This window comes from Botryllus schlosseri, chromosome 13 (genome assembly GCF_051294905.1).
Source record: "Botryllus schlosseri isolate E-star chromosome 13, Bs_hap1, whole genome shotgun sequence".
NCBI lineage: Eukaryota > Metazoa > Chordata > Ascidiacea > Stolidobranchia > Styelidae > Botryllus > Botryllus schlosseri.
The window spans coordinates 17,590,873-17,608,220 of NC_137248.1; the positions used below are offsets into that span (position 1 = coordinate 17,590,873).

The 17,348-nt window shown below is 40.8% G+C and overlaps 2 protein-coding genes and 2 long non-coding RNA genes across 5 annotated transcripts in view; 3 read left to right on the forward strand and 1 right to left on the reverse strand.

Moving 5' to 3' along the window:
* The window catches only part of LOC145453611 (uncharacterized), a 133,523-nt gene that overhangs the window by 33,897 nt on the left and 82,278 nt on the right, over nt 1-17,348 (forward strand). The window lies entirely within an intron of this gene.
* Nucleotides 3,920-17,348, forward strand: part of LOC145453528 (C-type lectin-like) — a 35,361-nt gene continuing 21,932 nt past the window's right edge. Inside the window, exon 1 of the mRNA XM_080331495.1 lies at nt 3,920-4,221. Coding sequence (XP_080187621.1) covers nt 4,149-4,221 — 73 coding nt within the window. The 5' untranslated portion in view covers nt 3,920-4,148. The remainder of the gene's footprint in view (nt 4,222-17,348) is intronic.
* Nucleotides 8,336-9,458, forward strand: LOC145453570 (uncharacterized). Its single transcript, XR_013919826.1, has 2 exons — nt 8,336-8,597; nt 9,132-9,458. It is a non-coding gene; the product is annotated as an uncharacterized LOC145453570 (long non-coding RNA).
* LOC145454622 (uncharacterized) lies at nt 13,713-14,816 on the reverse strand. The gene is made up of 2 exons (XR_013920183.1): nt 14,359-14,816; nt 13,713-13,867 (listed from the first exon to the last, which is right to left on the reverse strand). It is a non-coding gene; the product is annotated as an uncharacterized LOC145454622 (long non-coding RNA).

Below are 17,348 nucleotides of genomic sequence, written 5' to 3' on the forward strand. Positions count from 1 at the left end.
AAAAGACAATAAAATACGCCTGATTTATACAAATTGGCATTTCGGCGTCGGCCATTAACACGTCGCGACGCACCAAGACATATGCAATTTTAGGCCATGCAACATGCGACTCCAAGAAGTGTCCCAGAGCGATCGACGGCGAGAAAACCTGGTCCGAAATGGACTGCCTTTATGCTGACCGAAAACTCGATATATATACATAGGCCTTGCCCATAGGGGCCTAAATGGCTGGAGGCGAATGTTGATGTCCTGATAATCTGAACCCCAAAAGACAAGTGCCTACCGGCAGGGAAGATTTAATTGCCAGTGAAGAATTACCAATTTGAAATCGTGTGTGTCTTTAAGCTTACTACGTTTGGGCGATTTCAATATCTTTGACATAGCAGACAGGAGGCCACGCAAGAGCATCATGTAATGAAGTTATACCATCCGAATATACCACCCGAATATATGTTTAAATATTATTTACGGGCCCTACAGTTTCCAAAACACCTTATTCAGCTCTACCGGGAAATCTGATTACGTGAGCAGGGAGGGTGAAAAATTTATTTCAACATATATGCATAGGCAAGTCGTATTATTGTAAGATAACAATAGCCATAACTGGAAAATTTTAGCAACTTTTGGTGGAGGTATTTGCACCACCGCAACGAATCGTAATGGATTGAGGATTTTGCGGAGAGCATTAATCTTTGGAATCGGTTTAAAATGTCCGCCTTGGAAATCATCGTACATAATGTAAGAGTCACATGAATTGATTGTATCATTGGATTGAATATTCTGACATCGCAACGCGTACTTCGTTTGGTTTGTTACAAGACATAAAATGTGCATTGTACAGCATGATTATTAAATAAATCTTTCTCCAGTACCCCATTCACCAATGAATTGTTTGAAGCTGACCCAGTATGATTATATTATTTCCCACAATAGTGGAACTAAAATCCCAATCACACAGCGGATGCATGGATTTGATGATTGTGTTTCTCGACGCGAATGGAGCAGTGGACGATCATCATATACACAGAGTCTTAGCCTGTGATCTGCCAGGGCCGTAACTGCTGCATCAAAACCCACAATTGCGGGAGCTCGAAGGGGCCCAAGATTATTTCGATGATCGTTTGTTGGAGGATATTTATTAGACATGAAAACTTTCGTCGCGCTTGGCGCGATTTCATGAGCCGAAAGGTCTACATTGAAATATCATCAGTAAATTAAAAGAAAAAGGCGCATATTTTAGAGAAATAGGCATATCGACGCCGTCGATTACATGCGCTGTTTACTGCCCTTCACGACTCTATGAACTTGTCATTATTACGTCACAACAACAAAATTCTTTTTATATTTAGAACTTGGTTAACCTCATTTACTGGCGTTCACTGCTGAAGAGAGCCAGTCGAAAATCTTCCAGTGGAATAAATTTGGCATTATGAACGTATTGTTTGCTACAATTATATTTAAAACAAAAAATTCAAGTCACCCTGAATCGCGCCAAGCTTGAATAAAATTTTGAAGGTTAATTAATAGCTCTCGAAGATTTGGAAACAATTCGGTAATTGAAATTGTCTACTGACAGTTGCCAACACACGCTAATTTAATTATGCGTAGAGGGTCACATAACTATTGTTTAACGTCTGCAGATTGGTCAACTTTGGCCTGTTGAAATAATAAGGATGAACAAGGCTGCGACGTACTGGAATTGAAAAATACTAATCAGCGCTCGAGGTTACCGGACCACCATCGGTTTCCTCGAGAATCATTATAGACAGATATTGCAAGCTGAACGAATGTGAACTCCATCGCGTTACAAGATAGCGCAATGGTGGAGCGTCCGGCTTCTTGATCGGTACGCCGTGGTTTACATCCAATCAGATCAAAGACCCGGTTTGAAACGCTGGTACCCACGACTTCACCGCTTGCCGCTCGTGCATTACTGGGGTAGCATGGTGGGGTGTTGCAAGACTTAGAAAAGCCTTAAGGCTATATCTGTACCTTTGCCGTCCAGCGGCATATGTACATCATGCATTAATGGAATTCCTATGCACATATCGTGTGTAGGGGAGATGTGCTACCGATGGATCAAAAATTGCAAAATTATCCTTGGCTCACAGGTCTTCAGCCGAGAATAGCGGATCTTTAGCTGTCTCAACACTTTGATACAAGCTTTAACTGTCGCGGACATTTACATGAATATCATACTTTTCAAAAATTATTTATGAACGTTTAAAATTTGTTGCTCGAACGTATCATCGCTCCCCACCCGGTGGGTCCAATGGCGCACGACTATGGGACTCATGAGACATACGCTCAAAACTCAAATCGTTCAACTTGTTTTGTTGTGTACTATAATCTAAGCTACAGCATGCAAGCAATTTACAAAATGCAAAAACAAATATTATTAAATTATATTAAATATTTTTCTTATTTTTGAGGGCATCCATATCAATATATTAATTATATTATTGTTATTGGTATATTTAATATTTATTACACGGGTATTTTGTTTCTCTTGAATGTATGTATTATCATTTATTAATCAAGTAATTTAAATGAATTGGTAAGTATTCTGTCTTTCATATAATAGTATTGATATCGGAGGATCTTCTAGATAGCTACTACCTCCAATCATTCGTGTTAGTGATGGTGTGAACGTGAGGTTGACTTTCGCGATCGGGTAGGTAGGTTCTGTACTGCGAACCTTTTCATATATTACAATTTTTCACTTCATTATAATAATTGGTTGAAAAGTTGGTTGGTTGAAATTTATTGCATTTAAACTGCAGGCTACTCAATGCGTGGCGTTGGCAGCCTAAAAATCAACACTAAACGAGCAGTCGAGCATGCACCTTGACAATCTCAAAAATTTTACTTGCTTGGTTGCAAATGTTGCTCGAAATATTTAGCGACTCTTTGCTGTGAGCTTGACCCGCAATCACACAATATCAAAAGCGACATACGGTACATGTAGTCCGGGAATAATGCTCGTTAAACCAATCAATGAAATGGATATCGTTGCATGATCAAAAAATGCAGACGTACGGGGTCCGTCTTGATTTCATATGGTTATTGTATCATAAAAATCAAATCAGTGCGATTGGGGTGTCGGCTACTGTTGTATAATTGTTATAGGGTTATATTATCGGTCGCGAGTATAGAAACCAATTTCAAAATCGGCTCAATATCAACGTATAGCAATACGCAGACATAGACTACATTGTCTGGTCTGGCCTAACCCGTTAAGGCTCCCTTGCAAGTCCTCGTCGAAAGTGTGGGCAAAGCGACAGAAGAAATTGATTTAATGGGATTATTATATCATTTGATTGCTACGATTGATACATTTGGCGACGGTTCAAAAGTCGCGGCTAATCTAGGCATACCGTTTCAGCCCGCAAAACTGTTATCAGATCCACGGATTTTGCTGCCAGTGGCTGAATTCGTTGTACTCACCGGCAGACAGTTGTGACGCTGAAGGATTTGTAAGACTCTTGAGACCTGGTGTAAAAGGCCATAATAGCCGAACACCATCTGCACAATACTAACAACAACAACAACAACAACAACGGTTAAAAAGTCAGTATGTACTTCAGCAGTGTGCCATAATGTGGCCCGAGTCGTCGCTAGTTATCGTGTACATTAATATATCACTTTACTGAAATGTAGGCATGGAATTACCAGTATGACGTCACGTGACGTCATGAGGTTCACGTTCGCGTTCACACAAAACCTTTCAAAAACCTTTCACAGGTTCACACCATCACTAATAAATACAAATATATACGGCTCGAAAGCTCTGTAGCTGTTACATAGTTGATAATTAGGCATTCGTGATCATGACCATCAAGTCAATCCTGGCATGGCCGATGAGTAGCAAAATTAGCGGGTCACGATTGGGCTGCTAAGACTCGACGAAAGTGTTTGACTATAGTTGTCATTTGCATACTCATTGGTATGTGAACATAGTATTGCTATTTTCACATATAATATGCTGTTAATGAAAAAGACTGCGTAAAATACCGGTTAATGCTTGTCAACAATGCAACATAGTTTTCAGTCGTACATATATTCGCACAACAAGCATAACCATTGCATTGAAACGTGAATATATCACTCTTATATGAACGATTGTAACCTTGCGTGTTATTCAGCCAATGAAATATCATTTTTTAGAGACACGTCAATTACGAGAAGACATTGACGAGGTCAAACGTGATGCTGAAATTGGTAAGCATAAGCATAAGCACTGTATATCATTTAAAGTTCTAGGATTAAACGGAAATAATTCCTATAATCCCCAATTAAATAAAGCTGCCGTGACGATTTATGGCACATACTTATTAACGTCCATAGTTACCATTTCATACATAGGGAACAAGTGATACCTTAAAACAGAGGTCGGCAACCTTTTGCTAGTCGCGGGCCAAATTTCGGGTGTACAACCTTTTGGCGGGCCGGACTTTTTCTTAGTATTATATTTTACGCTCACTTCGGTATATTATCCTACATTGCTGCAATCTCAATCATACCAATCCGAAGACACATGTATTTACACTTCAACGACACAGAATAATTGTGACAATTGACGCAGCTTGCTTTGTGAAAGGTTTTCTGCTTTGTGAAAGGTTTTCAACTTCTGGTAACAAGTCATATGAAACAAGAATCAGACCCTATTCAAAATAAACGTCCGAAACACGTGATCTTCGCTTGCTCTTCGTGTATTGCATTGTTCAAAACTATTGTTCACATGCGTAATTGCTTCTAAAAATCGATGCAATTTCTTTTGCATTGCTGGTCAAGCTGGGATAAAGACCAATTTCAAGAACGTACTCTTTATCAAAGTCATTCAGCGATATGCTCTTTGTATGAAATTTGTCATTCAATTCAACTGCATCGCATTTCAGAAAGGCCCATTTGAAATTTTCAGGCAATGGTATTGGCGTCCATATTAAACAGAGTACTGAATAGTCAGAATTCATTTTGTTGAGAAGGAATGTCGGAAAAGCGGGTGAATATTCAGTAGTTAAATTTCGTATCACAGTTACAAATGTAGTGTTGGTACTAGGTTTTCTCTCCTCCAGTATAGGAAAGTGAGCATAATTTTCTTTGTACTGTTGACATTTCCAGAGTCACAGATTTGTTTTGAATGCGCCTCAACATCTCATGTATGTAGTTGTTTTCCCCCTGAAGTTGCAAGTTCAATTTGTTCAGATGTGACGTTAAATGTGCCAGGAAAGCAAGATGAGATACCCATTTTCGATTACAAGATTATGAGTCGGTGATATTTGTATTTTCGAGGAAAGTAATATTTGTATTTTCGAGGAAAGTTGCTATTTCATTTCTCAGTTCATACACTCGTGTAAGCATAGCTGCTCGACTCAATGAGCGAACATGACAGATATAGGCCTACATGACATCGCCATATTGATTGTCTGCTTCTAGTAATATCTGTCGTAACTGATTCAGTTGATGAGACAAAAATCATATTAACAGTTTTCACCATTGTAGCCAAAACACTATTCAGGTTTTTTGTCTTGGCACACAATGCCTTCTGGAAAATCAAACTATAGACAGGCTAACTAACATACGGAGGCTAGTTATCTATAATAGAATAGTTTGAGATTCCGTCATTGCGTCTGAGATGCTCCAAACGTTTTTGAAGCAAAGGAAGAACACCTTTTGTCACACCCCGTTAGAGTGATTAACCCTTTAAAAAAGCATGGAACACCTTCGGTTGCGAGATACACCCGATTGATAAGCACTGACACACGTTTTATGGCGTAACAATAGACTAATACGATGTAGGCTACTATTATATCGTAGCAATGCAACATTTTTTTCATGCAGCGCTGCACTGCAGATTGAAACTCATTATGAAGTGGCGGGCCGTATTCTTGTGATAACTAATTATTATGTCGCGGGCCGGACGATTTCGCTTGGCGGGCCGGATCCGGCCCGCGGGCCGTAGGTTGCCGACCCTTGCCTTAAAACGATAGTACTATTTCCAGGAAAGTTGCTGATATTTTCGAAAATTTTCGCGTACGCTTGCCATGAAATACGCCATGTACCCGTCTGTTGTATCCATTGTAAAATAATATTTATTGAACTCGAAGATTTATCGGGTGCCTCTTTTCAAGAGTTAATGGCACACTAAAGGGATTTAAACAGATTTAAAAGCAAAACCAAAAAGGCAAAGTATGACGCAACAATCAAAATCACAAACCATGAAATTCGCATTGTACCAATGGCAACAATAACAAACGGGTAGGTCTTTTTTTCATCTAAAAGTGCTGGAGTCTACTATTATCCAGTTGAACAAACCTATTTTATGTAGACAAAAAGATTTCCTCTATAACCAGGCCACTTTAAATTGTACTTTTGGGTCTCAAAAGTACAATTTAGTATAAAATAAAATTTCTGTCGAGTATAAAATAAGGATTTTTTTGTTTACCGTTTTTCGGTGTTTGTCAGTTCACCGGAGTCTCTAAGAACGCATTGGCGGGTTTATCGCTTCCGTTTGGGCCCTGCTGGCTCCCACAGGTGCTGCTTGGCGGTTGGGTAGGAGACCGGCAGCGGCGGGGGTGCAGAAGCCGCATCGCACTGGGGTTCTTTCTGCGCAGTGCTGTGTGTGTGACTTTACTCGCACGGCGGGATTGATTTCCGCTTCATTGCATTCCACGCTCAGCTCATTTTCCTCTTCCTTTGTTCATTTTTTCTTCTTCTGTTTTGTGATCTATCGCAGCTCAAATTAAATTGCCATAATAGGCTTCCAAATTTCATCTTTCTTGCTCGCTATAATCTAAACTCTAGTGAGTGAGATAATTATCTCAACTATAGGTTGTAACTTGGCAAGGCTTACGATCCCTGCTGAACTGCACAAGACCGGAATATATGTTGCAGTGTTATAACGGCACTAGGTTGCTTGGTTGAATCAGTTCTTAAGGGGGGAAGGTCCACCCAGATCATCAAAATGTTTCATACTTTTTTTAATTGCAGAATTACAAAGTATGAGACTGGCTCTTTCATAAAATTTATTCATCTTGCATGATTTCAAGCAATAGGTAGGTTAAAATTCCGTTTAAAATCTCTCATTTTAGTGAAAAATCGAGAATCCCCCCCACAAATTTTTTTAACTAGCTCAAAATTGTCACCAAACACCATGTCCTTGTAATCGCCGGAGAGGTCCTGAAAGTGGTCAAGTCCCTGCAAGGCAAGAAAACTCTGGTCACCGAGCAGCACGCCAAGCTGATGAAGTTGCGTGACAACCTGAAGGACTTGTGTTCAGTAACTACAGAGCTTTGTGACGAGGATGGCTTCCAGGGTGAATTAGAATACGTCAGAGTGTAATCAGTTTCTGTTTCCATGACAAATGTTCAGGAATTGATCCTGTTCAAAGGGGAGTCGGCCTTCTGGTTTGCACCCTACTTCATTGCGTCTATGATCTCCTGGCAAACAACGCGGACATCAAAAACAACGAGATACCACCGACGCTCCCGAAGGAACTGGTTAAGTTGCGTCGTTCAGCTGTCTCTGACTTGGTTCGCGAACAGTCAGGACGGCTTCGAGCAGCGGGGTGGGCCGAATAAAAACTCGAGGATGTCGAGACGGAGCACGCTCAACTGCGGGACTTATACAGAGACCATGACAATTTCCGCATTACGTTGGAGGAGGAGGGCCCTGACAGCAGCTTCAGGGACGCTTGGGGTGTCCTCGAGTGTATGAACATACACCTGCCCACCCTAAAGGACTTCTGCGGAACGCTCTCGACCGTGTTTCCAACGACGGCACCAGTGGAGGCGGATTTTTTCGCCATCGGAATTAAAAAGGAAGACTACCGGGAGGGCCTGACCGATTTCTCGCTCGAAGGCTGCCTTCATGCAAAACAGTTTCAAGAGCTGCAGAAACTTTTGTGATTTTTGGTTAGATCATTAAACATGAAACACCGGCAGGTGGAGTAACGCAAAACACGAGCTTGTTTTCACATAAAAGTCTCAGTACGGTACCCTCCTATGCCAGGAAAGCCATTTTTCATAAAAGTATAATTTAGTATAATTTAAAATTCTGGTTGAGTATAAAATAAGCTATTTTTGCTAAATTGTACTTAAGTACTATTTATAGACCCCTGTCTATAACCTACAAATTTCTCATTAGTGCATGTGATTCGTCCGTGTAACTGTTTATTTACGAATTGCGTTGCTACTATAATACCGTATGTCCGTCTGGTTGCCAGTAAACTCGCCCCAAGTGTGCCGTTAACTCTTGAAAAGAGGCACCCGATAAATCTTCGAGTTCAATAAATATTATTTTACAATGGATATTGTATTGAAAGCTATAAACATCTCCTGTAAGTTCGGCAATATTTGCAGCACATGATCAATACATCAGTCAGTCAATTTACAGACGCTTGATTAACTTTTGCAAACCGTAGGTTTGTAACGTATTGCTATTGATTTAGGCGGCGGCGTAGTTCAATGGTCGAGAGTGGGGAATGTTTTTTTCAAGCTCATCGACGAATCGGTTAATCAAGCTACCGCGAAATCGCGCTGTGCGGAATTGGGCGGGACCTTGGCTGCCAAAGCATTGCGATCACCCGCCGCTGCTGAGTAAGATGATAACGTATATACACTTTCCGAACGTTTGAGTGTGTTTCATCAACAACATTTCTGTAGTACACCCTGAATTTAGCATCTACGAAGTATTAGAATGCGCCCCTCTGATATTTTAATGACACACAGCAGGCTGTTGCGGTATTTCATTGTTGTTTTTGGCATTCGTGGTGTTTGTCGACTATTATGGTCATTTACACCAGGCCGATATTTCTTATTTTTGATTCCGTATCTGCCGACTTGTATCACAGCCCACATCCAGGATTTTTGTAAGACACCGCATAGTTGCCAAAAGTCGGCAAACTACGTAAGCACCGCAGCTATCTTGCGTCAAAATAATATTGAACAACGCATCTCAAAAGGCGACAGTGTTACTATTGGTAATTTACCGTCATATTTGCTACGAACGTATGATCTGTCTTCCATTACTGGTAGATCAGTATTTGTTTTGAGACAGGAAATTTCTCAGCGATTCGGTATAAAATACAGTATCGACATCACAATAACGTACCTCTTTGAACATTCTTACAGGTACCTCATTGGTAGTGGGGTATTGAGAACATCCAAGCACGGAGAGGGTGTCCCAGTCTGGATTGGGTATGAAAAAGTAAATAATCAGTGGGAATGGGCCGATGGTGGAGCAACGGATTCGGAAACCACTGCATTCGCCCCGGGACAACCTGACGGCACTGGCAATTGCGTCCAACTCTGGTACACGTCGGAAGGAAAATTGCTCTTGGACGACATCTATTGCTACTATGATAAGCAATTTATATGCGAGATCGTAGTCTAAAATGCGACCTCGGTCATGAAATATGCGATAGCTCACAAGGATAATAAAGAGCCATACATATCGGGCGTTTGGTTATTTCTTTTGAGTTCTTCAGTAACTGGTATTGGGCAAAACCAAGGATATATAGGCTACTTCTTGATATCCCTGGGTCCACTGATGCCGTACATTGGCTACTCCAATGCGGCATTATTTGTCAGTACGGAGCAGACAGGTTTTAGCTGAAAACTGCGCCAGAAATCATCATTCGGTTTAATATAAGATATTACACGACTGTGCAATGCAAGCTACGCATACGCGAACCCGGTCGACATTGGATTAAATCAGATTCAGAAATGTGATTCGCCAGTAAAGTCGTTTTGGCATGTATGAATTTCCCACTATATACAGCATCGAATAGTAACTACAGACAATCTTAACCTCTGTGATTTAAATTCCTTGACTTTCAAATTGTTATCCCTCGCTATGTCGCGGCGGTGAAACAAACAGAAATTCAACACGAAATTGACACGAGTATTCCGTTTTCAAAAACTGATGCTCAACATATCACACTCATAACACTCTCTCCGAAGATCCATCATGCCGGCTTAAATGAGGGCTCTTGCAGACCCGATGAAAGTGACCTCATATCGTATGGTGTCATGATGTGTTACCTACAAGTTAATCTATGACAGAGGTCTCAAACACGCGGCCCGCGAGAGCATTTTGTGCGGCCCGCGACGGTATTTTGGAATTTCAAGTATTCGACAATATATTCCAGTGCCACATATATTTTTTAGATATAAGAACTTGACGTTCACCCCAACACTACTATAAAACACTGAAATCTCAACAAACTAAAATATTGCATCACTTTTAAAAGCTACCATGCGGTAGAGTATCAGCTATTACGCAATAGTAATATATCAAAAGGTCGTAGCTTGCGTTGCGTAGGGTATATATAGCTATCTAATCAGGTAAGTATGGCAACCATCGGCATTATATATGTGACCCCCGTGCCGTGACGTATAGTTGGTTACATGCTGGGGGTTGTCGGATCTCTTTATCCATGTTATTATCGGTGGCGAGTAAGGTAGTGGTACGCTCCACAGCTGTAACACCAATGAATTCATCGACGATTTGACATTTCTATTCCAGGGGTTCAAAGCTAGGGTCCGTAGACCCCTTCGGGGTACGGAGCAAGACATCATGAGGTACGATATGCATTGTGGAATTAGGCCTATATGCTGTGGAATATTTTCGTGACCAATTTATTCAACTGGAAAATGGTCTTCGCGCTACGCGCGATTTTACGTGTATAGGCTTTTTCTAATTTTAATATAGGTACAATCAGAAATTGTGTTGAAAATGAACTGGGGCTACGAGAAATCTTATTGGAAGCACAAGGGGTACGATCGATAAAGTTAAGAAACAATGCTATTCCTATGGCTCAATAATGATTATATTCAAGTTGTTATTGATATTTTCCAATAATAATCGAAGGCAAAATCTGACGCTGATTTAATTTGACTTTGGCAATGACATAGCGTTGAATATCCCTAATATTGGTGATGCGGCCCGCGGCGTAATCAAAACTACGAAATTGGCCCGCAAGCACATTTGAGTTTGAGACCTCTGATCTATGACATCATATGTTGAGGACTTAGCTCCAGTAAATATTGGTGTGACTTCTGTTACGAATGGTATGCCTACCATAAGCGAATATTGATTTGACTACGAGCGACACAATAGCCAAGTTATCACGACTATATCATAACCAGGATTAGGTTACACCGCTCAAATGCTCTGATATCAGATCAATCTTCAGTAGAATTTAAAATATTCTACATAAAATTGTGGCACGTCAAAGGTCCACTAGCTGCAATATTATAACCCGGCAGTTTGACGATGTCATGATCAATGTTGACGCGTCTGCGAACACTCATTACCAACTCACTGCGCAGACCCTTGGACAACAGTGCGTAACGACTAAAAAAGGGTCACCACTTCGGATTTTTTGTGCTCAACTTAGATTTTCTGTGCGCAGAGACCTTGTCAGCACTGCGCATTTGCGCACGTGCGCAGCTTAGAGAGAACATTGATGATGCATGCTCTCGCATGTTATCTATAACTCATTATTTGAACAAATAATGCCCGGCATGAAAACCATTTTATTCAAATATTTGAAAATATGACTTTTTTTTCGTGTCAAGCGTGAATAGTACAATAGTAAAGTTCATGATGTTTGTGGAATGCCTGTCTTCAAGCTCCCGTCAAATAAGGCCTACTTCGAAATTCAGCGTTGAATATCCCTAATATTGGTGATGCGGCCCGCGGCGTAATCAAAACTAAGAAATTGGCCCGCAAGCACATTTGAGTTTGACACCTCTGTTCTAGATATTGTTTCACTTGAATTAGGTCATTTGAAAAATCCAGTGCTTTTCGATCTTTTTGAAATCCAGCTCATTTCAACGTATATATGCATGATACATGAAACAATAAACTCGGTGACCGGGGTAAATAATTGCGGCGGAGTCCGTAGGTTAGTCAAAGTAAACGGTATATTGAGCGTTATACATGTGTCAGCAAAGAATGGCCGTTGAACGTCATAGTTTTCACCAATAAACATTATATGGCCTACTGTTTCAGGGACATAACACACTTCACAGTTAATTCGTATAGCCGTAGAGTGGGCTTTTTTTCTTATTCAACACATTCTGGAGAGGTGGGAAAACCCGCTATCCATGATTGCACGAGTAGATTGTGCGGGGCTGACCGTTCACTGGAAAGCCCCAAAAAAACTACATGCAAAAAAGAGGACATTTGGTCGTCATCGGAGGTTCCTTTACTTTTATTAAAGTAAGAAGAAAAATCCTCCTAAAAGACGACAAATGATAGCCCTAGTCAAACAAGTGAGTGCGGGACTATGAGACACAGGTCTTTCGAGGCCAGCCCCTTCCGCGGCGCAACACATCGAGACATAAAGTATTAACCAATATAATACGGCTGGACAAATTACGGTGCCAATAAGATATACGGCAATGAAACGTTGGCTCAAACGATTGTCTCTGGTTGGTCTAAACCAGGGGTTCTCATCCGGGGGTCCGCGAAACATTTTCAGGGGGTATGCGAGACCGATAAATTTGCAAAATGATTGCTAGTATCAGTTATGAAGCGAATTTGTAATTTTTCAACTAGGTAAATCAGAAGACAGATTCGCTTCATAACTGATAAAACTTCACGACTCACATTACAAAAATGGCTGTCGGAAAAGAGATATTATACTGTGTAGAGAGAGAGAGAGAGAGAGTCTTTATTTTCATCGAACCAAAATACATAACAAACGGCAGTGATGGTGGTACAGAAAATATGCGTGCACAGTATTCGGTATTAGATATGAATGATCGATAAGACCGTGAAGGTCATCTAGTCTGATCACACCAGCATCAAACAGGTACACTTGACTCTGAACAGTCTGGCTGTAAAGAAATGTTTAGTTAAAGGAAAATAGAAAAAAAATTAAACAATGGTGGCAAATGATCAATAAAGCAATGTCTGGGCGAGTTAGGGCAACAGTGTTAGTGTAACGACAAGAGGTGATCAAGTAGGGCTTTTTTGAATCTATTATAGGGCAATTCACGGATATGTGGTGGTAATGCATTCCAGATGATAAGTCCCGAGTAGTCGATAGATCTCTTAGTTAGGTTGCTATTGGGTGGGGGTAGGTAGATGTTTCCTTTAGACGAGGATCTCGTGTAATGGGGATGGACATGTTTAGCAGGTATGAAAAAGTCATCAAACACAGGAGGCAGACTATTGGAAAAATATTTGTGAACAACTTTTGATACTTCGAGGCGATATAGTTCATCATCTCGCAAAATTCGATGCTTACGGTAGTAAGGCGATAAATTGGTACGTAAAGGTACACTGAAAAAAAAATTTACCTCGATTTACCACGAAATGTCTGGAAGCAGGGTGGCCAGCCACTTGGCAGTAATATAACATTACCGTCACTCAATGTAAATTCAACTTACAACCGTCCGGTAATCTAACTTTACATGCCAGACTGTAATGTTACAGTCACCTCTGGTATATTCAATCAACATTTTCTTCTGTGTACATTTACCACCGAGACTGTAATTTTACCGCCTTACCTACCTACCCACAACCCTACATGCTCTCCTTGTAAATCAGATTACATGCCAGCTTGTAAATTCACGTCTCAGCCTACATCCATACCTATCCCAAAGCAAGGCGATGCCAAAATACCGCAAGTTTCTTCACGCTCTCAAGACGACATAAGGACAACTGTATATTCATTCATGATTCACGATGAAAAAGTATTGCTGCTGGAGGTATAATTCTTATTTAGGAGGCATGCAAATATAGCACGAGTGGTCCCAAGAAAAGGTGAATTAATTCCAACGCCGGATAAACTTCCAATTGGTTCTTTTTCTCGTCTTCATTCCTTCTGTGTGACTAGTATCTTGCAGTTTTACTAAAAATAATTCATGCGTAAGTCGGTATACTAAGCCAAGTTGCTATCCTAGACAATAGACATGACTTATAAAGACTAAGACAAATAGGCTAACAAAAATATAACAAGTTTTGAAGTACCGGTACTGGTACATTGTGAGTTGACGACTCCTCATTTGGCATGATATAGCAGAGATTCATGACTTAAATGATCAAAGTATTGAAAGAAAAGGTGCCTCATTTGATGCGGCATGTGAGCCAAACATATCCAGCAGTGGATGAAAACATATCTAAGCTATGACCCGATAAATGTCAATAACAAGTTAACAGTTTCAACTACTCCGCGGCAGAGTATGTGGTGTCGCAGGTCATTATACGAGTCGACTAATATCCCAAAATAGAACTGAGAATGGGGCGACTGAAATATTTAAATCATGAAACCAAAGTCATCCGGGTGGTGTGCACAGTCGTAGATATTCACGGTAACTAACACTATACAGTAGGCTACTGTACCTTTTACGATGCGCATCCCATTCATCAGTCCTGAGAATCTTCAACGAAAGTCTCTACTTTCTTCAATCACAAGTCACAAGCTTCGAACCGTCAGCCTTTGCATGCCCAAAGCTCATGGCCGACCAGTCGCCTACTCGGCTCGACACGCAGACGACTTTGAAATAAGTGATATTCATCCGCTCACATATGCCACCAATAATATGTACTGTCCACGTTATAATGTTCAATCCAGGTTGGTTTTTCATACAGAAACATCTATCAACACCTATAGTCCCTTTCTTTTGCATCTAATTTCGCATATATTGATAATTATTGCTCCACGTGTGGTTCCCTACTTACTTTCCTAACCGGACGCTATCTGTGATGTCACAGTGGATTGTTGGTTGTTTACTACGAATCTCAGAAAAACCCGCAACGCGCAACCTAAGGTAACCTATTATAGGTCGCCGTGTCCGCCATTAAGAAATGGTCAACTTAGCCTGCTGCTGTGCTGATATTTCTAGTTTCAGGAATAAGATTATATATCCTAAACTGATTTTTGTAACTCATTAGCCCTATCTGTTACAACAAATCTAACCGCCGAGACCGACCGTGTATCCATAGCCTTATAATATAATGTATATGGTGTAACTACATTGTCAGCTGCTTCTTGCACCCAACTAGTCACTATACCGAAATTGGTATTAGGGTCAACCAGTTCCTTGTGACCTAATCCTGTCTCGCGAACGAGGTTGAATCAGGTCAAATCGCAACGAGAATGATATCGCAGTGACATGCACTTCCACGTATCCACTGGTTGCTGGGGCTTGGAAGCTAATTAATTTTGCCAATAGCTTGGTAAAATGCCGTAGCGAGTAACTGTCAGTAACCTTGCGAAGAAATTCTGGTAACTTGACTTAGCAGCTAAATTAGTGTAATATTACATATCAAAATGTAAAATGACAAGCTACACGCTGCTATTGGCTGCGACCGGTAATTCGTTGTAAAATATACAGAAATTTCTTTGTAAATCTACCAGATTTTTTTGTGTGTACAGATGAGATCAGCCGTATCGCACGGTTTTGCAGGGTTCGAATTCTGCACAAAAATGTGGTGCATGCATTTCCCCATACTACGATTCCATATTGCAGATGAGAGTGGAAAAGAGAGAAGTAGATGGTTCGTAGCACTGATCTGGAAACCAAAGATTGGAGACGGGTCATTATTCCCACACACCGAGCTAGTTTTGATATTGTGCATTCAATATGCTGCTTCCAAGACAATTTGGAATCAATGGTGACGCCGAGATATTTAAACTCTTTTAATTGATAAATTGACAGCAGCCTAATGATACAAACATATATATTGCTATTTGAAGAAATTTTGTCAGGGTTTGTGAAAAAATAAAAAGTTAGAGTAGTATGGTCAATCGGGATGAGTTCGAATTGTTTACAAGTTATCTTAGCAAACTAGTCAGCAGTCGCTAGAACTAAAAAATTTTGATCTAATTTCTTCTGTAACTTCAAGATGAGCTGCTAGATAGAAATGGTTAGGCTGGTCGTTCATTAATCTGGTCTCAATTTTGATGCGTTAAGGCAGTGGAGGCCCACCCTTGGCCGGCGTGCCCGTGAGAAGGTTTCCAGCGGATCACGAGGTCGTTTTCGAAATTCATTATATTGTCAAAAATGGATTGCCCAGATTGTGAACTTGCAAGGCCAACGGAAAATTTGATTAGTCTGGTGATCAGTTCCGACAAATTGGCAGATCCAAGGACCAGTGGCATTTTTGGTAATATTGCATTACAATGAAGTAGAATATTTTGCGGTAGGTATATCCAAAGTGAAAATTTTCTTCACGTTTCGCGGAATATGTTGTCACTCGATTTCCTGCTTTTAATATTGTTACCCCTCCTGAAAATGTACCAGATTCAGTCAAACTATATTTGCAACTACGAGCGAAAGTGTGCGCTCGCAGAAAGACCGTCAACTATGAAACCTAGGCACAGAATGATTGACGATTGTTGGCCGAAGCTTTCGATACCGATATGTCCAGGCGCATACTGAGCTTTGCGATATACAGCAGACCCGCAATATACTCAAGTAACAATATTATTGACCTATAAACTTTGAAAAAAAATTTGCTTCGCGCGGCTGGTGGTCCGCGCAATGCTTCGTCTATTGCACGCGGTGGTTTGGTCGAAATGGTTTCCCGCCCCTGCCTTAAGGTGCCGTCGGAAACGGTACGAGCTAATATTACATTCGCCACCACCTATCTTTGTGGAAATAGATTTTCACCACTCGCTTATATCAAATCTAGAGCGCGGGTTTCAAGAGACGACCAATAAATGCACTTGCAACATTCGTTTTGAAATGATAAAAATCGATGCAATATCTACATCAGGGCCGGCCAACCCGTGGCCCGCGAGTGGCCCGCGAGATAATATCCGAAATTAGTAATATTATCAAAAATAGATTGCACAGATTGTGAACTTACAAGGCCAACCAAAACTTTGATTGGTCTGGCCGCAACACTTGAGATGTGATGACTAAAATATCAGTTCCGACGCATTGGCAGATCCATGGGCCAGTCACATTTTGGTAGATCTTCGTACACTACAATAAAGCAGAATACTTTGTGATAGATTTATCCAAAGTAAAATTTTTCTACACGCTTCGCGCAACATGTTGTCACTTGATTTCTTGCTTCTTGCCTTTGTGAAAATGAAAGAACTCCTAATGTATCAGATTGAGCCTAACTATATTTGCGATTACGAGATAAAGTGTCGTTCAGCATATGCGACCTTGCGTTTGCGCTTGCAGAAAGACCATCGACTATGAAACCTAGGCACAAAATGATTGACGCATGTTGGTCGACGATTTCGATAACGATATGTTCAGGCGCCGAATAGTCCAGTCCTTGCAAACTGAGTCCAGCGATATACAGCAGGCCCGCAATATAGTCAAGTAACAATAAAATTGACCTATGAACTTCGAAAGTTTTTCGCGCTTGGC